This window comes from Cephus cinctus, unplaced genomic scaffold (assembly GCF_000341935.2).
Source record: "Cephus cinctus unplaced genomic scaffold, Ccin1 Ccin1_scaffold0413, whole genome shotgun sequence".
NCBI lineage: Eukaryota > Metazoa > Arthropoda > Insecta > Hymenoptera > Cephidae > Cephus > Cephus cinctus.
Genome location: NW_014333096.1, coordinates 286,297 through 310,636, shown reverse-complemented (window position 1 = coordinate 310,636; position 24,340 = coordinate 286,297). Strand labels below are relative to the sequence as shown.

Below are 24,340 nucleotides of genomic sequence, written 5' to 3'. Positions count from 1 at the left end.
TAAAAAAAAAAAAAAAAAAAAAAAAAAAAATCATAATTACACAAAATCGCACGATAAGTCAAGGGACGTACATATGAGAGCTATGACGTTGTCAGAGAAAATACTACGTTTCATTGTTTTCTTGTCAACCAATTGGTAGGTTAGGTATACATAAGTTATGGTTTGTACGTAACGAATGCGCCCAGTTGCGTCCTAAAAGGCCGTTGCCGCAGACTAAAGACACGTGGTAAATGCCTAACTCTCCACCTATGTATATCCTACCGATCCCAATTACCCATCTATCGACCTGCCACCACCCACTTACATTTATAGCCCGTCGGCTTTCATTCACAGAAATACATGGCGCTCGTATAATTTTAGCATGAAAGTTCTATTTCGATTTGAACGAACAACGGATTCTACGAGTATTTATAGACCGACGGCCGTTCCGAGCGTCGCGCCGTCCTCGCTTTTGCATCATTTGCTTCTCTAATAACGATAACAATGCGCACTTACGATACTCATTCTCAGTAATTGTTACTCCTGAGCTATTGATTAATTTTTTTTTTCTATATTTAGATAACTTTTCTTGTACGGGGTAGTGAGATATTTTTATAACTTTTACAATTATAATTTACCGCGTTACCCTTTGGCAAATTTATCTGATCTTTTTCGAGTTTTTCTTTTTGTCTTTAATTTGAAATACTATCAAGCGTAGATAACGCGTAAGGGCGCCATGACAGCTTTAATTTTTGAAATCAGTCAATTCGAAAATATTTAATCAATTTTTACTTCTTTTTTCTCATTTTTCATATTTCTCTTATATTTTCGGATGAAGGACACTGATACGTTGGGACAATTTTTGATGTTACAGTCGTCCGAGTTTGTCCTTCGAAAGATTTTGGATTTTTGCCAACCCTTCAAATCCACATGGATTAAAATGATATAACTTAATGTGACGTGGGACGAGGTCTTACGCGCTTCGTACGCGACGTGACGTCAGGAGCAAATTACGAAAGCTGCCCAATCTTTACCGAATTTATCTTAATGTAGAACAGTAAGAATAATCAGATTTTGACAGTATATTAGGCCTATTGTCAAGTGCTTGTTGACCCAGTTGACGTTATGACAACAAAAATTCTAAACAGAACCTATAGAAGAGCATCTGTCCCAAATACAAACCATCCCACAGGAATAGCGAAGACTATTGATTAGCCAATTATCAAATAAGATTTCATTTAAAAAAAAAAAGAAAAAAAAAACTTCAATTGCTGTCAACTGCCACAATCAAGTAACAGCATTAACTGTTCTCAAGTTATAAGATCAATTGAAGGTCGAGGGGTCATCTCCATACGATTAATAACGTTCAAGAGTCCCCTGAATAAAAAAAGTGGCCCTCCCATGTTTTGCCAGTCCCTTGACGAGTAAAAAAAGGACGAGTCCTAGGGGACTCTTATACCACAAAAAGTCATATAAAGATGGCCCCTCCAAATGCTCCTTCACTCATGAACCCACTGTATAATAAATTTCATCAATTCCCTTCAACCCCTTCCCGACATCCTCATAATTTCCCACTTTCGATTTGCTCTACTTCATAATTCAAAATTCCCTCCATTAACCCAAACCTACGACCTTTTATCATCTGTTATCGCAGTTCATCAAACGACAGCACAGAATATTTTTTTCTATCATTTACTAAGCGACTAGAACTCACGATCTTTTAACTCGCAACACTATCGACGTGTCAAAAACAAAAAACAATATATATACATAGGTCTGTAAATTTAACACAGAAAAAAAAGTCCTCGTCGTCCTAACGAATTTCACTCTTTAACACTGTAATATTAAATATTACTTCTCTCATAAATAGTACAGAGCCTCTACGCGGTATATGCATCATTATCAATACGCATTTACATATCTGTATATTATTACTTCGGTAGCAAAGAAATGACAACACGATATCATCAAAGCAAAAGAAACACAATTAGCATATCCCATACGGTACTAAAAAGTTGAGCGCACTTACCAATTATCAGTTTTCTATCGTCGAATGACTAATTGCACATACGTTAAAGAGTGCAAAGGCGATCGAGAGTGCAAACTGATTTGAGGTCAAGGATCAACAGAGCTGAATAATTTATCGGTACCTTACGTAAGAGAAACTATTTTTTTTTTTTTTCTTAAATCGCAAATCCATCTCGCATTTCTATAGCCTAATGACTTTCGCGCAAGTGGCTAAATTATTAAGAGAATTTATCTATGTACGTATAATGCATCTGGCAGTCGTTATCTATCGGGTGACGAGGTGTGCGAAGAATGTGAAACGCGGCCTGTATTAACGTACACGGTAGCTGGACTGTACCGATTCGAATATATTCAATTGTTCAAAATGATAAATGCGTGGGCGTCTATTGTACGATATACAATATACAAATATATTGAGAAACTAGCAATAAACTATTTTGTAAAAACTGATGGCCAGAGACTTCATTTTATTGTTCTAGATAGGCTTCTTTTTTTATACTGCCTGACGTTTAATGTTCATTTAGAGTTTTTGCGAGACAACGAAAAACTTTGGTCTTTTTTTTTTTATACAACATAAATATCACAACGCGATGTGCTGAGATTTGTATGAATAGGCTTTGCTTGTGTGAAAATATAAATTTATTTACTTTATATATATGTATATATATATGGATCTGTATTGTTAAATCGTGTTTTGAAATCGACGATAATCTTGTTTGAATTGTATCGACGAAAATCATATATATACGTATATACGTGGTACGTGTGTATACAAGTCGTGTAAAATCATAATCTGAAAAATCTCAGTTATTTATAACTCTGATAAAAATATTATCATGATATTCGCACGATCGAAAAGAGAGAAAAAAAGAAACCGACAGAAGCTATTTCCGTTCGCATGAAAAAAGTAGGTGTCGGGTTTCGCATTAATTTTTGAATTATTGCATGTGAAAATATAGCGACAGTGTTTGCGAGATATAAATAATTGACGACTGGTACGTGCTGAAAAATTCACTGTGATGTTGCTATACACTAATATATATTTTTAGAAGTTGAGTCTAACGGTGCTACCCAGCGCCATTCGAAGAATAACCACAAATGTTTGATAGGACACAGACATCTAGGAATATACCTATATATTATTCAAAAGTACATTTCCTTTCAATTGTCCGACCTTTCTCCCATCTATTCAAGTTAATACAAAGCATTTATCACAGCTTTCGGGTAGACCATTCGCGAATTTGCTCCAATCTACATTAGCCCTAATAAGTACGACTTCAGGCAAAAAAGGCGTAAAATAATAATACGAAAATTCGCAGAAAAAGTGAAATGCTATTTTTCGCACACGGAATGTCAAAATTATGCATGCGAAACTTTCGACTTACTTTATTCCGTCGGAGTACCTGAATTTCGCCCCATAGATAGTTCGCGACTGCACGTTAAGCATATAAAGCATAAGCTATAAGCATACAATGGAGCCGGTATGTCAATCTGGGTCATGGCCATAATTCAAGCAAACATCGCATACGTACGTAGGTAACACTCTCAATTGACAAGTAGGTATACGTCGAGCGTAACGAGATCTGACGTAATTAATTTGTTTTCTCAGGATGTAACGTGACTGATGATAATTCTATGTAATCTATACCTGATGAAATTATATATTAAAAAAAAAAAAAAAAAAAAAAAAAAAAAATTAAAAACCAGTCAAATAGCAGGGAAGCAATGGACTTTTATCTCAATACTTACCGGATATCCGTACAAACACAGCATTTTGTTCCGCGCTATCAACGGTGATAGCAGCCGCACGTTTCTGTAACAAATGAACGAAATAACATTGTGAGATTGCGCATTAGCTGTTTTGCGGTGAGATAACGAATTCTTTTTTTTTTTTATCGCGTACCAAATACGACACCAAAAAGACGAAAAGTGACGACGTATACGATGAATATTAATGTGTCTTACATTAATCAATGTAAGGTGCTGGTAAATAAATGTTTCGCTATACGGATATACGAGTGATACAATGTAAAATAAACTTTGACGATAATGAGGTAGAAAACGTGAAGTGTGACGAATATTTGTCATTCCCGTAGTATTCGTAATTCAGATTCAAGTAGAGGATGAATAACTTCTTGTCTCGTGGTAAATTGATGCTAAGCGTATAAGATAGGAGCGGCGGCCATATAAATTCCATAGTGGAAATATAAAACGTGAATTCTTGGTCAACTTAGAGGAAGGTGAGGACGAGGATGAGGATAAAGATGTAAATCAAGGTCGGAGTATAGGTAAGTATGAATTTGTGATATTTTTTTTTTTAAATCAGATACATTTTTGACCCATAGAGAAATCGTCAATTGCCATCTGGGTGAATTTCGAAAATGGTTCTTCTTGTAAATTTAAATTGTCACGTGAGGAATCATGATGCCTATGGGATACCGTTCGAAATCCAATTTATTTACTCTAGTCAGGAATTTTTCATTCGAGCCGGATAATTGTTGGCGGATCTATTAATTCCATGGCCGACTGCATTTACGTTTCGGTCTTTTACGTACCCAAGGCTGCTTAATCGATGTGTGTATTAATAAACTGCATAATGTCAGGTAGAAAATCTAACCGTACCCTATAATTTATTGCAACAGTCGACAGCTTCGATCATACATGCTTATATAATATATAAGCTTATACAATAATGTATATAAAAAATAATAACTTTTTAATTATCCCTCTCACATATAACTAAGCACAATATACGTTCGGTTGTCAAAGTCGTTTGATAAATAAAATTAATTAAAAAAAAAAAAAAAAAAAAAAAAGAAATTCTAATTATCCCAAGTAATCGAGGACCGATTGCGCAAGAATTTGGCCAGGGTCGCTGATGCCGATAGGCATCGGGATGAGCAGTAGCTGCCAAGACAAGTGCCTAGGCCAATTGCCAATTGCCAATTGCCAATTGTAAAATGGGCCGACACGGATTAAGATTCGGCCTCCGTCGAAAGTTGCGAGGGGCAGAGTAAGGGAAGACTTCGTGTAATGCAGCAGGAGATACTTTGCGAAATTTCGGAAAATTCAAATTGGCACGGTATCGAAATTTTTTTTTCCTATGTTTATCCACCTAGGTCGTCTCACGCGTTTCCAGTGTATTAAGTAAGAGGAAGTAGAGGAAGGAAGTTGAGTGAAAAAGAAAAATAGTGAATTCGCTACAGTAGCCTTAAGACTACTAAGTCGTGTGCTAAAACACAGACAGGGGTGTATTGGGGGTTGTATAGGATTATTAAGGGGGTGGTTCTTTATATAAGCTCTCCCGTCCTCTTTAGACGCTCGTCCCCCCAATCCTCGAGAATTCAAGGGAGGAGAATGCCGAGGCACTCTCGCGGCTCTAGTGGTTCTCGAGATGCCGGAAACAAAGAGTTTCGAGATAGAGCTTGCGAGAGAAAAGCAGACGAAGCAAATGAACCAAGTACTGGATGGAGAGAGAGAGGACGATTGCGGGCAAAGTCGATCGTATAAGAAGAACGAGGAGATCAAGGACGGACAACGTGGATGGCTGGGATATTTTTATCGGAAATATTAACGAAAAATTGTACGTGGCAGACGCGTGTTTATGCAGGGAAAAATATATTAATTTTATTCTAATACGATCGTTGGCGAATCACTGTCAACTTGGGGCCGTTTCACGATGGCCGTGGGACTTTTCAGTGAAAGATCGAGGGAAATTACGAAAAATACCATAGGGTAGACACGTCTCCCCTGTACAGTGTTTTATATGAGCATCCGCTGTGGAGATTGTCGTTTAGGCCTTCGCGTCGGTCGACGTTGATTTGTACGATTTGATCGATGACCGACGCGCCACTGTTTGACAGCGGCGAAAACAAAAAGTTCAATAATCTCGTACCGGCGCTTAACGCGTTCGCGGATTAGAAAATTCAAACGTTCGTTTTGACTTTTGTTTGTGTACGATCGTGCGAAAAAAGTCTTGAAATTCTTGGCAAATTAATTACGCGTTTTAAAATTTACTCGAGCGTGAGCCGAGTAAGCCGTACGTGAAGACATAGTAAAAGTAGGCATTGGAAAGCTTTGCCTGGTGACAGTGAAAGAGTTCTGAGGAATGTTGAAGTGTAATTTAGAAAATGAGGACGAGCAAGAGAGAGAATAAAGGTCATAATGGTTTCAAAGACATAAGAGAGATGGACGACGGGTGGTGGTGAATTTACGCAAAAGCGATTACCCGTGGAACTTCGTAGCTTTGAGAACGCACTTTTATAAACTGCCAAGCGCTAAGATTAACTTGTTATTCGTGGCTGACGAAACCGGAAGCGCCACAAAGATCGGCCGGCGAACCGCAGAACTAACCGCAGCTCCGCGAAACGACCAATCAAAGTGGACTTTACGATTAACGAAGTAAACCACACTGCGAATTGGTATCTGCGATTTTACTTTCGGCACGAGCCTAGACGATTCTCGTATATCGAAAATTTGCATGTGAGTAAAAAAAAAATCTGGTTTAAATTTCATTTGGAAGATCTTTTCACGTGGAGGCAATTAATGGTTTTTTTTTCTTTCAATCTTTTACAGAATCCGTACATATCGGCTCGAGACTTATACCAAAGAGAGGCATCATGCGTGGATGAATAATCCTTAAAGAAAATTCATTGACTTATCATGAATAAAAATCGCATCGTTTTTGATCGCGATCGACTGGTACGATAATTGCCAATTGGATTTAGGGTCTGAATAACGTTTATGCGAAGAAGACGTAAGAAAACGTCAACACGTAGAGATCTAATGTAATATAAGCTACTGTTATTTTCGCAATAAAAAATATTCATAAAATTTTACTAACCTTTTTTTTTTGTAAAAAAAATAATAAAATTTACTAATATCCTGCGACGACCTCATTCAAATCTTGCTCGACTTTTATAAACACCTTATCAGCGATTGCATGTAAAAGTTAATGAATGAAAGAGAACCAGAACGAATGAAGGGGATTTCATAAGAAATAAAATAACACAGAGATACATTAGCATACATTAATTTATACAGTAAAAAAAACTTTCATATTTCCGCTATATGTATATGCCCCGTAATAAATGCTTTATTATTGTACTTCATAAAGTATCATATATTATGCATGCTAAGTGTAATCAAAGGTACTTACTGATTTAAAAAAAAATTAATTAAATACCGTATCCGACCCGAAGAATTAGCAAACTTTACCCCACAGTTGCAGATACAATTTCCTATTGGTTAAAAATTTCAACCCCATTGAATTTGAGTACGCGCCTCAAATTCCCAAAATACGACGAAAAATTCGTGAAATTTGCGAACAAAAAAAATGATCAAGCGACCGCACGCTACCTCCAAATCAGAAACAGTGGATATCCGCAAAGTTCTAATATCGCACCTACATCCTGAACTTGATTCTCCTCGTAAATTTCACCCAAAACGTTGAAGCGTTTCGTTATATTAAAATAAAGTAAAACTTGGATAATTCGAATCTCGAGGGAAACGAAACACGCTTCGAGTTATCACAGCTTTGACCTATCGGAGTATTAAACCCGTAGAGGCAAAACGTTAGAAAATTTGAGAATTCATATTTTTAGATATGTTTATAACTCGACAGAAGTTCGAGTTATTGAGGTAACAATTTTTTTTATTAAAAAATATTTTTAAAAAATCCTCCGAGTCTTATTCCGATATTAAAATATCGAGTTCAAATTCAGTTTCAACATTAAGGTACACCCACAACAGTTATAGACGAAATGCGAAGTAAGAACAAAAAATGTCACTGTATCAAAAGGTAATTATATTTTTTTTGCACAGTATATGAACATACACGCATACACACGCAAACAATTAAATACACATACGATCATTTTGACCCATTATTTGCCAATCAATTGATTTTACAATAGTCAATTCGCGCCATTCGGGCTTTGTTTACATCTGATCAGCTGATCGTCATGTGCATCCACTCATGTCTTAAATCGAACAACTGCATCTACGTACTTTCCAATAGACAACCTGAATAAACGGTTTCCTTTCAACCACATAAATATCATTCATCGACACGTGTCATTTGAAAAGGCCGCGAGTCACTATTCCCTTCTTATCAGAAGCCCATTAGTAACATCCGCATAGATAGGATTGAGGTTATGTACGAGCATCGAAGAAGTATATCTATATAGCTATCTTTTTTCTAATACCTAAAACAGTCTATCGTTACTCACTGTTCTCCTACGTCGTTTCTTTTCGAAACGAAGGTAAATTTTTCTTTTTTTATGTCCACTACACTTTATTTACATACGACGAACCGTGGAGTTGTCGTCTTGTTGAATAATTTATGCGTATATCACCCAACCACCTCCCCTCTCCCCCCTCCCCCCCCCGCAATACCAGCACGGAATTTCAATTCCGCACAGCTTATTTTTGTTGAAACTTATTCATTTATTTTTCCTACTACCATCGGTCCATACAGCTTCCTTCTCCTCGATAAAACTAAATGTTTGAAAATCACGATGTTCGAGGATAAGCTAATAAATCTGTCAACCCGAGGGAATTTTGCGAAATGCAGCAAATATATACCACACTCAATTAACCCATACGATACGTACAGTCTGTTAATGTATTATGGCGAATCCTATACGATGTCCAATACGCTCTCGGTCGGTAAAGCTCGTACAAATTGCTACTAAAAACATCGCGCGATCTTTACTAAATGTTTGAATCCTTTCACTCTAGCCAGGTAGAAAGAGAGAGGTCTTTGAACAGCTTCCTTTGAATCTCGTAGTATGGGGATTAAAGCGGGAGCGGTAATGTAATTCGAAGACAGAGATTTCGGACGAATAACAAAATGCATTTTATTTACTTGTAAAAGATAAAAAAAAATTCATGTGGGATCTTACTATTATTCGTTTAAGATCAACCTTGCGGTGATATCTGTATACGCAAGTACAGGTCTCGTCTGTCCGGTAAACGGAAAGTCTGGCGAGGTAATGACGTATTCGTAAGAGAGTAAAATTTTCGCCTAATCGTCACGAGTATTTGACGTGTTGTGGCAGCTGCAGAGTTTTGCGCATGCTTACAATTAGCGTCTAGAGAAAATGTCTGCGGTAGTCAAAACAAAGCGTATTTTATTATTTCTTTTTTTTTTTTTTTTTAATTCAGATATCTGTCGCACTCGTTAAACACAGTGATACTATTGATTATCGAAATTATGAATTTTTTTTTCATTTAATTAGAAAAAGAGATTGTGCATTAATTAAGGTAAAATTCATTGCGCTTCGAAAAATAACAGACGATCTCGATGTTTGAGATTAAATGTCACAGAAAATGGGTATGGTTGAACTGTACAAACACCTGAGAGCCGGGCGAGTATTGGATCAGCTGTGTTACTAATCCACACTTATGTGTTCGCTGGTATAACAGCAACAGAAGTTCTCCATTACGTAAATTGAAGTGGCACGGTAAAAGGGAGGTCTGCTTATTAATAGGACTTAGAATTCCATACGTATATGCATGTAATGGTTATTAAAGTTCGCGACTGAACAAATATTCTAAAAATTGTACAAGGGTACAGCCACCTCTGTGAATTTGATTATTTCCCCGCGCGATGCAATAAACGATCTCATGTTAATTAACCGATAAAAATGTTTGTCCCATAAGACAAAACAATACAAAAAAAAATCATAAGCGTAAATATTTTAATCGCGTGGCAGGGAGCATAAAAAATATTAACTCCATTAAAGATTTTTTACGTGTATAAATAACATCTGGCTGTATTACAAGAGGTTACGTTAGGCCGGCCAAGGATTCCAAAAAACGAGTACAAGAAGAGTTAAAAGCAAAATATGTAAATACCATCGCGTCTGTGTACGTCGAATGTTTTTAAATTGCCCGCGCAAAGAAATCGGTCCGATTTACGTGTCCTCTGAATTCGCAGCCAGTCAGCCATCATGGTTTTTATGGTCATTCGAAGGAGCTATAAGCGTCCCGCCGGTTGTACGTCAGAATCTCAGAGTACGTAATTTCGAACGTAAACCTTGAACGCATGGAATATCGAGACGCTGAAAAGTTGCATGAAAATAATGCTAATCGCGAGACTCGCGAGTATCTCGCTTTAAAGAATTTTCTCCCGGCGTCTTTTCGTGCATTGAAATACATGGATTCCGAAGCTACGAGTTTCGCTGTATACACGTGGATTAAGTACAGCGAGTCTGAATGAAATACTACTATTGTTAAAGTACGCAACCTCGGATTTGTACGACTGATAACGCAGCTAGGTGTCGTAACTTTCGTAAACTTTTTGTCGGTACCCTATCACAAAAGCCATAGGCGTTGGTATTATTTCACGGAAATTGACTTTACGAAAATTCACTCTATGCACTTGAAGTTTCCGTAAAGATAACGAGACTCTAGTAAACTTGTGAAACGTATTACACACACATATATATATATATATATATATACGGAACTTCGTATGGAAGTTTATCAATTATTTTCTTGTCATCAAATCTGAAAAAACATAAAGTAAACTTGTGAAACGTATTACACACACATGAAATACTACTATTGTTAAAGTACGCAACCTCGGATTTGTACGACTGATAACGCAGCTAGGTGTCGTAACTTTCGTAAACTTTTTGTCGGTACCCTATCACAAAAGCCATAGGCGTTGGTATTATTTCACGGAAATTGACTTTACGAAAATTCACTCTATGCACTTGAAGTTTCCGTAAAGATAACGAGACTCTAGTAAACTTGTGAAACGTATTACACATATATATATATATATATACGGAACTTCGTATGGAAGTTTATCAATTATTTTCTTGTCATCAAATCTGAAAAAACATAAAATGCAAAACGACCAATTGAAAACGAGCAACGAGCATAAATGTACTTGAGAAAAGCTTTGGTATCGACCAGTAGGGAGAGCAACTGTCGTTTCAAGATAATAGGGAAGTTGTCGTTTAGATTGCAATTGGAGTGTGAGACCAAATTGGTTTTTTTCACGATAGTAGGCGCTTTGTCATTAGACAATGACGAAAGGAAAATAAAAAAAAATAAGATCTCGTATTATAAGATGATATAAAATAAGGTATCTGGTACCAATGAATGTCGATAATCGAATTGCTCGATTACTATTGAAGTCTATATCGTTTTTATGCCTTTGGTAATGCGTTTTGATAAGGAGGTCGTTGATTGTCTTTCGCTTGGATAACGGAACAGTATATTCCCTTTATAGGAAAGTTTAGGGTAGGCAAGATTGATAATGAGCCGTGGATAGTACTTTTCCAAATTCCGATAAGAGAATTAAAAATATCTTAATTTACATTCCTAACCTTCGACTTCAATCTTTACCTGAACACGTTTTACCCCACGTCATAATCTCGTGACCATAGTCATTTTTCAATTCTCGTTCCGTCTCGTCGAGAATTCTTATATACATATGTTACCAATGTGGATTTCAACGAGATAAACCGAAGTAGACCTAACCGACGTATGTGTATACGTGAATGTAGACTGCAAGAGATAAAAATGATTGAAATCAAGAAACGATAATATTCGTTGTAGAAAAGAAGTACGTCGCATTTTCAGAATACGAAATAATATGGCTAAATAACGGCCTCGGAAAAGCTAAAGCTAAACGAACGACAGTGCTCGAGACGAAGTAAATAATATTCATCGTCAAGCTTAAAAGAAATATACGGGAGTCAACGGTCTGCGAGTCGAGCGAGAGCTTAGTGGATTCTAGGAAACGATGGGACTAGAGCCTCACCTCGAGAGCGTCGTTCGTTTGAAAAGGTTCGGATTTAAAATGGGTGGTAGTGGTAGTAGTCGTTGGCAGCAGTTGACGATCGTGTCCCTCGGGCGGCAATTCCTGATAACAAGACTCGCCGGAGCCTCGTCTGCTACCTGCGATACACATTGCTCTGCGAAAGAGACCAGCAACGACGACACAAAGACCGCATTGCATTCCCGTAGCACTTCCATTGCTCGAAAGAGAACCGGCATTGGCTCTTCGACGGGTCCGCGTCCCGCGGGACCCCGTCGCCAAGTCATGTGCCTGAGACGCCAGTTTTCTGTCTTTCATAGGAACACTCTCTCCCACTCTATCTCATGTACGTACGTCTACAACTGCACTCACGCACTTACGGATCAACGAATTCACGCACTCAAGCACGATCCCTGCCATGCACTCACGCACACCACCTCTATATCTCCTGCGTGACTCCTCTCTTCTATTTCCCCAGCTCTCTCAAGTTCTGCCCATCAAACACGTTCGGCGACGATATCGTTCCGAAGGTCAGATTCAAACTTGCAAACACGAGCACATTCGTCTGGAAAAACTAGAGTACGTGCAAGCTGCACGTGAGACGGAGTCGAGCATAAAGCAAGTTGTGACATGTCTCGCGGAGGACGTAAACGGCGTGAATGGGCAGTTCGGAAGAGGAGACACTGTAAAGGGTGTCACGACGACTGTCGGACACTCACGCACACGTAGAGACACGTAAAGTAACCTACAAATCGCACCAATTATACTCTCTCGTCGTAGTATACGTCTTTGTCCTCCACGTCGTTCTCGTCCTGGACATAATCTCGAGCCTTTTCAGATAACTTTCGTACAGCTTGTCAACAGATCCTCCTTTTGAATCTCAAAGTCTCCGTGGCACGGAGTATCCCAGACGACACGGAGCACAGCGTGTTGCTAGTTTGCGAACGTGGAACGATAAGATATCGAGGAGTCGTAGAGAAAATAAGGTACCGAGAAGACCAAAGGGCATAGGTATACTAAAAAAGAGGTTCAAAAAAATTGCGTAGGCTTCACTCGTTCGCACTTGTGTAACCACTGTAAGTTAGGCCCGGGGACGAGCAGCGTGGAGGTGTTAGGGCGCACCCTCGAGAACTATTGAAGATGACACTCGTGATTTATGATCATCGAAAGCTTTTTCGTCGCAGAAAGAATCAGGTTGGGCCCGGGCCCTCAGGCCCGGTACCGTGACGCACGAGAAGGCCCGAAGCCAGGCCGGCGCGGAAAGATATTGACGGTACGTAAGAGTGCGCTCTGACCAGCGACGTGCACGCCGGCCGGTCGCGCTTCACGCACTGACCGACCACGGCACTCGGCACTCGATACTCGACACTCGCCACAGTCGTCACACTCGTCTCATTCGCTACGCTCGGCACTCGGCTCTCCCGCAGTCAACACTTGACACTCGACACTCGGTACTGGGGAACTCGTTCACGAGCTGCTGCAAGCACTCGCTACGGAGCGAGGAGCGCGCGCGTCGCGCACTGCCTGGCCGACGAACGGACGGACGGGCGGACGGGCGGACGGGCGGACGGGCGAACGGGACGGATAGGCAGACCATCGAATCAGCCAGCCAGCCAGCCAGCCAGCCAAGGCAGCACAACTAGTCTACGAGACAGGTAGGCAAGTAGGTTGGTGGGTGGGCAATTAGGAGGTTGGAATAGTGGGTTAGCAGGGAAACAATCAGGCAGCTAGGTGGTCAGGCAGGCAAGTCAGACAGATAAGTGGGTAGATAGGTCGGTAGGTAGGCAGCGGTAAGTAGGCAGGCAGGCAGGAAGGCAGGTCGGCAGGTAGGCAGACTGGTGAGGCTGAAAAGCAGGCAACCGAGGTACGGGGAAGTGGAGGCAGCGCGCGACTACTGCCGGCTCCAATGTTGCCGCGGAACCTTACAAGGGATCAATAACAACCCCCCCGACAGTGGGGGCGGTTAAGCGTACGCGCTCACGCACCCACGGATCACGCGGTACAGACCCAACCTTCCTATTCCGGCAACGTGCCACGACCCGCACATTCTTTCTACCTGCTTGCCTGCCTACATATCCAGACTATACCCTGAGCACGTCCGGGAGAATCTTGACAAGCTATTCTGATACTGCTCTGTTTCTGCATCGTCTCTCGTTACGTATCGAACAATATTTCGAAAGTTTGCCCCATTCTCACAATTTACCCAACGACAATTTTATTAATGACAAAACACAATCCATAGCTGAAAGTCATGCCATTTTTTTTTTCACCTGAGAGAGACTCAAGAATATTTTCTATATGTTCAATTAAATTAGATCCATTTGATTTACATATATTAGCATGCCCGTTACTTGATTTCTAAAATATAACCGTAACTTCGATCCGTGCCGAACGTGGCAATTAATTAAATGTCCCGATACGCGGAACAACCGTGGAAATTCACCGAAGTCCAAAATATCAAATGACACCAGAGAGTTCGATTGACATCTATTCCCGACATCAAAAGCTGCAGACGGTACTGTCGATGTAACCCAGTAAAGTTCATCATCCGTTAAAGGCACGTAATTCGTTAACGTCGTAAACTCGACCTCGCAACGAGCCTATTCGATTGTAAAGCCTCGTTGACGACGCATCGAGATCAATCGACAAGATTGATAATTTAATTCCGCCTAACAAGCTCCTCGCAAATCCACCGGTACAAAGGTAAGTGCAAAGGTCGTTAAAAGAGATATGTCTATTTTAATGAACATATAAGTGGATATCCTCGAATCTACCCCAATCGGTGAAATCGTCAACTGCCCCGGTAAGTCAGGAGCGTTCCTATGCACGGGTACTTCGTCCGCGCCTGCGTCTGCGTCAGTGCTACGTGGGCGTGTACTGCCTAGGGAACGTTAGTCTGCGTTGAGAACCACCACGCCAGAGGCACAACGAGTAACTGCTCCCGGTCATCGACCCCACGACTGCAACCATCTTTACTTCTCTCTCTGTCTCCTTCCCTTCATCCTCCCCATTCTCTATCTCGCACTCTTCTTTACCGACGCGACTTCCCTCTTCCACCACCTTTATCTCGTGTGTCTTCTTTGCCATTAAGCCTCCTCTCGCCATTCTCGCCTCCCTTCGCCTCACTGACGTTTATACTTGAGAAGGAAGCTGCGCGATCTGTCTCCGATCCCCGGAGAGTGACGTTTGAATCGTTTCCGAGAAGATACGAACCCTCCGAGATTTCGCGTATAGATACGATGCCTGAGAAAATGTCGATAAATTCGAAAACTCCAAACGGATCTTGGCTCGCTGGGATTTGTCAATTTTTCTTAAGCCTAAATATGCTGAACGACAACCTTGTATCTCTTTCTATATGTCATTTCAATTCTATCCTTGGTCTTTTTTTTTCTTTTTATATTATTCTCCGTTATCTCCTTTCTTTGAATACAACTCATCAATGCACACTGTGCTGGCTCTGTGTGTCTCCTGGCTGCGCGGCCGCCAAGTCTAACGCCGTACTTGAATCTAGTCCGAGGCCAGGCGAAACATTCCCGGGAACGCTCCCGGACGGTAGGGATGGCACGGAGTAGTCGAGAATGAATCGAGGGTTGATTGCGCACCCGTCCAGGGGCTGCGCAGGCGTCGACCTCAACATCGGCGTAGCCCAAGCCACCGGCTGTTGGTCCGGGATCCGTTGAGCTCTGTGTACACGGTATACACTGTGTGTATGTACCCTACATCTATATTCTCTGTCCGGAACCCACATTCCTACCTAAGTAGCAAAATCATTGATAAAAATCATCCTTGAAAAAAAAAAAAAATTATCATCAACCGTCGATGCATAAAATTATTTAATTACAATTTTTACTCGCCTATCGCGTAATTGAGGTAAAACAAATTTTTCGCAAATTTTCTATATACCCAAAATGTATTAAAAATTTAAAAAAATTAAACTTAGAAAATCATTATTATATAATCATGAGTCTACCAGTCGTAAGATATTTATTTCATTATCTTGTATCCTACAGGACGAAAGGGTCACGCGAATTGGAAACTAATTTCGTACTGGTATATAGAGCAATGCTAATTGCCTTGATATTAATTAAAGAAACACTTATCAGTAATTAGTGGCAGTTTCACATATAGGCGTATTACATAGGTCGATTTTGAATCACGTGACTACCTGTAGGTATCGATATGCGTAGGCGGCCTTTGTGCATGGTCGTACATGCACGGTGATAAAGGGGGACTGGAAGTGGAGTAGATGGAAAGTTCATTGAATAGCATCGCGAGCTGAAGTTCCTCTTTGGACTCTATGAATTTCACAATGTTATTTCAGTAGACGCTGCCGTTTTCTCGCTATTTCGAATCGACGTACCATTCATGTTATTACTGTGCGCCGATACCTATGATACAAGCTGGCAAAAGCTTTATTCGTTTCAGTGATACCAATTTTTATTACCCACGACGAGAATCGCGTTGGATGATTGATTTTTTTAGTTAAAAAAAAATGCTACATTTAAATTGTGAGTCATAAATTATCTTCGGGACTTGCAGAAGCCCCGTTCAGCTAAATTAATGAATTTTACATATTCAAACGAAACGCTGAGCTGTACTTAGAGAAGAGTAATTTATTTCTTGAATAAGATTGAAGAGCAGTATTTGCACTTTTATTGCTTCACGTAATACGAACGTGGATATTAAAAAAAAAATGAAATTTCAAATGTTTCAAAATTAAATGTCGGTAAATTTAATTCAATCGTATTAATGACATAAGGGGCTCCTGAGAAGTGGCTAGAGTCAGGTCGCGTGAAAATCACGAAATATTCGAAATTCATGCAAAGGCTTGACTGACATTTTTTTCCACGAATCTAACAATTCTTTAAATTGCTGTTTAGTTTTATGAGGAACAATCGAAAAGTCAAGGAATTATCTGTTCCGTTCGGATTCGACGTCCTCTGCTTCGTTTCAAAGCTTATAGGAATACCATTAGAATGTTTAATATTAATACTGATTTGTAATCGATCGCGAACTCAGCTACATATACATTTCGAATGACATTAATGTTTGTTTGACACGTGTTTCGTTCGATCGTCTGTATGATTTATCAAGCTGCCATTTGTAATTTTTTTGTTGAAAAACAAACAAATAAAATATTATGGAACACAATCATAAAATTAATAATATAAAGAAAGAGTGTACTAAAATTATGTAAATTTAACCAGAAAATAGCCAAGAAGAAGCTGTTGCCTTAAAGTTGGCAATAATTCATGTTTTATGCATAAATTTAATTACATTTAGATTTTAGTATTTTCGTTTTATTTTTTTTATAAGTGAAAAATTATAAATGAAAAGTATTTACTAATCGATATAGTATAGACATACATGTATAATATTTAACTATACAGCGCGGTACGTTATTCACGTTTTAAAATACAAATCTCTCTTGTGCTTTGCAAATAACTTATTAAACAACGGGAATAAGAAAATTGGCAAGCCTGCTTCGTTGTTGGACATTTGTCTCTCAGCGACTAATCAAAATCAAAGAAACACCAAAGAATGGTACAGTTTCTTTGAAAAGTTGTAAAACTAGAAACTGTAACATAAGAGTTACAAGACAGGTTGTCCAACGAAACAACAGAGCTTCGAAGAACGATAAATTAGGCCTGTGACACGGAATTATGAAAAATTAAAGTTCAGTTGGTACCTTTTCGATTTTTGTATTTTTGCTATCTTTGTCGCTTTAAATAATATTACGAATTTGATTGTTCCTCATTTTACTATGTTCATTCATTTTTACGCGCGTATTTCCAAATATTAGATAATTAGTATAAAGCTCTCATAAGAGAAACAGCCAATTTTAATAAACATTCAAGAAAGATCCACCTCTGATATAAAATTTTTACGGATTTTTAAAAATATTTTATGCCACGTGTCAGGTTAGGTTATTAGAAAACCTTTTCCTCCTTAAAAAATAATATTTCTCAGAAATTCGTAAACTCGGGTAAATGAAACTTATTAGCAGTCCTGAAGATTTTATCAAAAATAAATTGCATTTAAGTTTCATTCGCTTGGGCATTTCAAAGATTGAAATTTTGTTGAAATCTTAGAAAAGTCAGTACAAAAAAATATTTTTTACGTCACGAGACGTTAGCCCTTATATGTCAGGCACCACCTTAGAGACGTTATAACGTATTCCGTCCATCCACAGGTTAAATTCGCGAGTATGTTTTTCAAAATGAGTAAAAATCAATTTTAACATCTGTACAAAACCAGTTGGCTTTTGTATGACAATTTAGTCGGCCAAAATTCCTGGATAGGTGAAAAATTTGATTGTTAAAGCTTAAAAAATTATTTCTTTCTCCAATTCCGAATATGAAAAAAAAGTACATACATCCAAGGATCAGATAAATGACATTAGTAAAGTAATACACGACGTATATAGTTTCATGAAAGTTAAATCCATTTATCGAAATGTCAATGAAATTAACCACATTCCTCGTCGGATAATAAAACGTCCGTAAATCACGTTTAACGTGTCGAAAACTGCCAAGAACCGCCTAATAATACGATCGCATCATACGAAAGCCGAGGTAAACGCGACGGCAGTAGCAACAACGTTGGCGTCGTAGGTTATGACGAAGGCGACGCCGACGCTTAAGCGGAGCTAACAAAAATAATCGTTCGCGATCCACATGTCATACGGATTTAGCTCGGGACAGTTAAACTCGGATCGTGTTTCGAGCACAATGGTGCTCGAGACAGTTTGTACCTGAAGAATTTGAATTTTGACAGTTTGACAGCTGAGCGCGCAGTGAGAAACAGTTTTTTTTTTTCGATGACACATTTACGATCTGCGCCACGAACTGCGCAGAGCAACTTAAAGACGGTAAAAAAAAAAAAATTTTTTAAATTCTCAAAAAAGATGACTCAAAGAAGGTAAGGAAGGAAAAAAAATTACTAAAAAAAAAAAAAAGATTAAAGATACAGGCAGTAAGGGAAGTTCATCTATAAATATTCATCCAGACTTTGGTAAGACTGACACTCTATTTTCAAAATTTAAAAAAAATTCTGATACCTGAAATTATTTCGGAATTCTTGATAGTCATTGACAAAAAAAGAAAAGCAAAAAAGGGATATAAGTTTTTCGAAAATTCTCTAGAAGGAAATAACATCTTTACCAGGTACGACGTCTCAAATTGTTTAATTTCCAAAAATGCAACGCCGGTGGGTATAACGTGATATATCGTCATAACGTCAGCACTATGTTGGTGATAAGACAAGAAGTTATGCCTCGTGAAAAATTACTTGCCGCCAAATGACTTTTTCTTTAATAAAGGCAAAATATGATTTTCCTCTGTTAAGAGGTCAAATTGCAAAGAAACATGGACGCAAACATATAGGGGAGAATGGTCGTACCCACTGGGGTTAATATTGTGGAGTATCATGACGTATACGAAATGGCTTGAGAATAGGCGCTATTGCAAAAATAAAATGAGGCACAATGATTCCCGTCGACGTTCCGGTCTTTGGAGGTACGAAGAAGACGTCCTCGAATCACGTCAAATTACGTATATACATATCGCAATCCTAACGATACGCGGATACGCTACGGTTAGCCAGCCAGCCAGCCAGCTTATTTCCAACCCGACACGCTTTGAGCTGGTACACACGTTAAAACCGCTACAACTCAGACACATCTTTTTCACATAGTAAAAACATTAAAACTCTGTACTTCCCATCGTGAACAAACATTTCGCAGGGCAGTATGCACGAAAAGAGAACCTGGGGAAAAAATCTGCCAAAAATATTACACGAATACAAAAAATAGAATAGGGATCCAAATATTGCATAACGAGTTCATAAATGATGTATTCCTTCATAAAAAAAAATGAATGTTGATTTGTAAAACCGTATGACTGACGTAATTCATTTGTTTTTGCGGAATAATTAAAATGATCAAATTTAGGTAAAGGGTCAATCGCAATATCTTACTGCTTGATTAAAAGAAATGGCTTCGTTCAGATTCATCTTGTACACTTTGTACAGATATAGCTGTATATATTTAGTAAATAGGGGAAAAAAAAGAAATTTTAATGTATATATTTTCTTATGTGATACGTATAAGAAATTTTCATTAATGACCTAATAACACGAAAACTTGTTCTACCAAATGAAAGAAAATTCCTCCGTATGCTTTTAGGTTACTTTTGACCAAACATCCGCTGCTAGCGTCGTCGAGCCTGATCGAGCAGTCGGGGGCGTCCACTTTAGTGAACACCGCGAACGACCTCATTTGTTAATACGGCAGATGACGTCATAGGGCAGCTAATAACGTTAAGTAATATTTACTAACAGGGCGGCAAAGCAAGCCAGGAAAATCTAAGAAAATTTCTCGACTGACTCTCTGCTCTTTAAGCTGCTCATTTATAGTACATTGAGTAATTGCTTCTGCAGCAGAGCTTTTATACGTAAACGAGCGCCATTGCTTATTATAAAAAAATGGTAAAATTCTCACTGCTTGGGATTCTCATCTTTTTGTTACATAATAAAAAATCTTTTTTGAAAAAAGGGGAAAATTTTTATAGTCAGAAAAAAAAAACGTTCTATCCAAGTAAAGTTATAAAAATATAGAAATTTATTTCGGACGAATCTGTTCGATAGGCTGAGCTACAGTCAGTGAGAGGATTTGATACGTTCAATTTAAACTGTCTAGTAAAATGAATAGTTTAAGTATAGTATGCGTATGCTATTATATGCACAGCTTATGCACAAAGAATTGACATTGCTGTGTAATACGTATAACTATAGTATAGCAAAACTATGTCACAAACATAGTTAACAAGTATGGATATAGTATGGCCACTGTACAAATCCATACTTGCCATAGGTATGCATTCAAAGTGCACAGTAAATGTATGGCAAAAGTATGCTGCACGTGCTGCTTATACGGTGTAAAGAAAAAGTTTACGAATTAACTGAAAGTTGATGCAACCCACATTTTTCCACAGTAAATAACAATGTCTTTTTCAATTGACAAATAGCGTATAAAGCTTAAGTAAGAAAATTTACGATAAAACTTTAATCCCGCGAATCGTAAACAGTTATCAAATTCTGACAGCTGTCAGTTTGAAGAAAACAATTGCTGCGTGCGAGCAAGTGGATCAAGGACGTTCTAAAGTTTCGTCTGCCAGAATAAAATTAAGTGACGACTATTTACAGAGTCTGTAGTCGGTCCAAGATTTCAATAATTTTTTTTTTTTATAGTTCGTGAACAATGCAATCCTTAAAAAATGACATGTGGGTTTTCATCGGAACACGTAGACGTATGCTAAAGTAGAAAAATAAAATATATCTTTGTGAAAAAAAATTCTATTTAGAGCCACGTGTCGCTTATCCCGACTTCGTTGTTTTCGATCTGTCAGATAAAAATAATAAATTCAACTTCTGGACCGACTGCATATGCATATAACATAACATACATACTATAAAGTTTATCATATTTACACCATACTTTTTTTTTTACATACATAACCTATACTTCGGCAATACAAAACACATGTCAGATGTTCAAATTTAAGCCATAACGTTTCCGCCATAGTCGTAAATTATTGATTTCATGCTGCCAACCTCATTATAAACAAAGGCAATAATTTGAAGTCGCTGAAAAATCTAATTCAAATCCAGTTCACGTCTATGAAAAAGTCTGAGAAAAGTTCATCCTAAATCACTCTGGCCCACTATCCTGTCTTCATATTTTATAGTCAGATTTATTCATCTTGGTCATAAAGTAAAATTTCTTTCTTTTATGCTTTTCAGTCAAAGCATTTTTATTATCATGGACCAGTTTCACAACTGCACCACCATACGTGAAAGTGTGATTAGGTCTATGGGATGTTGCGTGCAGGATTTGTAAGACTTATTACATACTTATCTCATACTTAATACGTGAATTCTTATCTGCTATATATCCAGCCCATATATCAGGTACGCCAGATATATATACATGGATATACTGCGCAAAAAATCCATTTAATCCCCATTATTGCTATACAGTATTGTCTGGCTTTAACTTTATGATCGTGTATCTTTCCCTGTTGTGCTTTTTTTATTGTTATACTACGTGGTTACCATAGTCGACTCACTGTAAGCTGTAAGCAGAATTTTTATTATTCGTATTATGCTTCTATTGAGAAATTCAGAAATGTATCGATACACGGTTTAGCTTAATCTGCATTGCATTGCATTAGCATTTCTAAATATGTGTTGAATACACTGTGTATTGTATAATTTAAAAGTATTTTTGGCTTATGGCAAACTTTGTTATTATTGACCTTACTTAGTATAAGATTGAATATACTATTTAAAAAACGGTGATTGTTTAATGTCATGATAATAATTTTCCCTAAGCTAAATTCAAACTTGAGCTTGTAAATAGCTGTAATTAATTTCACTAGTAAAATAGATTTTACAGGGGCCACATTTCTATATCATTTAAGGTAGAATAAGTCCCCTAGACAGAGTCTTTGACCCGTGGAAATACTCTGTAAGAATAATTGACTATGTGAATGTAAAATTGTAGTATCCCTAAAAAAAATATATTAAGGAAGTTAAGGGTCTGTCGAGGTCCTAGCTAGTCCTTGGATTGGCCCTATAAGGACTCAGGACGAGACTCGTTAAAAAAAATGTCTACTGGGGACGCTGCTTGTGGTAGAAAGCAACTTGTAAAATTTCATAATTTCCCTCAGGCTGAAAGAATTTGTGGATGAGTTTTGTTTAAACGTGAAAGCAATTGTGAAAATTTAATGAAGCAGTGAAATTAATAAATACCATTGAAAGAAAGTCTTGAAAATAAATTACTCTTCTAGTATAATTTCTAATCCATCATGCACCAGGTATATTTTCTTATGGTTTGACTTTAGAGTTAAATCGTGATCAAATTTTGTTTTCAATGAATCACAAAGCTTCGGTATTTCAATAAAGGTTTCAATGAAATTTTCAATTTAGAATTGACAGGTCATTAAGCGGAAATGAATTTCAAGCGAAAAATTAAATAAAAGCTAAACAATTTCATCAGCATTTTTTCGTCTGTTTTAATAAAACCCCTCCTTCTCTTACGTTCCTCCGTGACTTCCGTTAAATTTTGACAATTGGTTGTACTCTTAAAAATAATTGACTTTAATTAAATTCTTAACAGTCTAATACTACACTGTCATACCTATCAAAATTTCTTTCAAATTTTAAGAATATTTAAAAAGTCATTCGACCTTTAACCCCTTCGACGTCATATGTGGTCAACACACTATAGGGATTGACTTTACTCTACGAAGGGATGAAATTAAATGAAATATTAAACTCAATTGTCATGTCAAATCTACTATGTCCAATTTTTGAAAATATGTCTAAAATAAAAATGACAAACATATTTTTCATGAACGAGATATAAAAATAGTCAATTGTGTATAAAACCTAGTGTAAGGGAGTCTGTAGTCCTTGACTATGCGTATTATTATACTTTAATCAATTACGTCTCTTCAAATAACCAAACCAGAAAGTGATACGATAATATTAAATTTGTATCACGTAGAAATTTTACATACTATGGAAATAAAAAACACGAAGGACATTTCAGGTTGAAAATTGCTTGACGTTGCGCAAAACAAATAATAAACTTCTATAATTAAAGAATTATATTCCGGTCAATTTATTCATATATAATATCTTATATCATTAATTATTATGTTGTAACGTATCTCTTTTTCTTAACTCGACACCGCTAGCGAAAAATCCGAGACCGAACTATTTTCGAGAATCAACCTACGTTTTCTTCGGCCGTCCACCCTTCGCTCATGCATCCGCAAGCCAGGCGGGCGCGAGCCAATTCTTTTTTCACCGGGAACTGACGAGCCGGTATGAACTGGGAGTTGGGGTGGAACAGGCCCAACTCCAACAAAACGAGAGCTCTTACGGAACCTATCAGATAATGCGATAACTTAACGGATCCTGTCGATTTTTGGGGACGCGTAAAATCGAGAAATGCAACCGTAGGTGCTGATTTTTGGGGTCGCGTAAAATCAACAAACGCAACTGGATGCATGAGCGGGAGCAAAAGGTTACAAAAATGCACGGCCGCTCAGACTGCTAGGTTGAGGTAAAGAGGGTTGGAGTAAGAGTCAGGCAAATAGTGCGAGAGACAGAGAGAAACGAACCGAATCTGAACTATCTAATCGAAATCCCTTCACCAATTAATAAATTGGGAGAACTCACCGGAGCTGGTGCAGCTAATCCGTGAAGGCCGAGAACGGTATTCAAAGAACACTCAGGAGGGCACTGCACTAGGGCACAGCATTACACCTTTGGAACACTCCCAGAAAATCCATAGAACTTCCTAGATATCGCGAGAACTACATGAACGTGAACTTGCTATACCGTATCGAAATACCGCTAGAAAAACGAACAACAGATAGCACGGGAGCGCGAGCCAGTTCGTGACACTTCGGTCGGTGCCCCGAGACGGACTGCTTTTATAATAGCCAAATTCAAGAACTAATCATTCTGATTGGTCGAGATCCT

The 24,340-nt window shown here is 38.2% G+C and overlaps 1 protein-coding gene across 3 annotated transcripts in view; it reads right to left on the bottom strand.

Annotated features, from left to right (window-relative positions):
* Positions 1-24,340, bottom strand: part of LOC107267581 — a 41,871-nt gene that overhangs the window by 8,858 nt on the left and 8,673 nt on the right. Inside the window, exons 1-2 of one of the 3 annotated variants that reach the window (XM_015739498.2) lie at positions 11,789-13,116; positions 3,757-3,820 (exon numbers count right to left, since the gene is read on the bottom strand). In XM_015739498.2, the coding sequence (XP_015594984.1) occupies positions 3,757-3,820; positions 11,789-12,103 (379 nt within the window). In that variant the 5' untranslated portion in view covers positions 12,104-13,116. Of the gene's footprint in view, positions 1-3,756; positions 3,821-11,788; positions 13,117-24,340 lie in introns of those variants that run through there. The other 2 variants (XM_015739494.2, XM_025084919.1) reach the window with 2 other exon arrangements.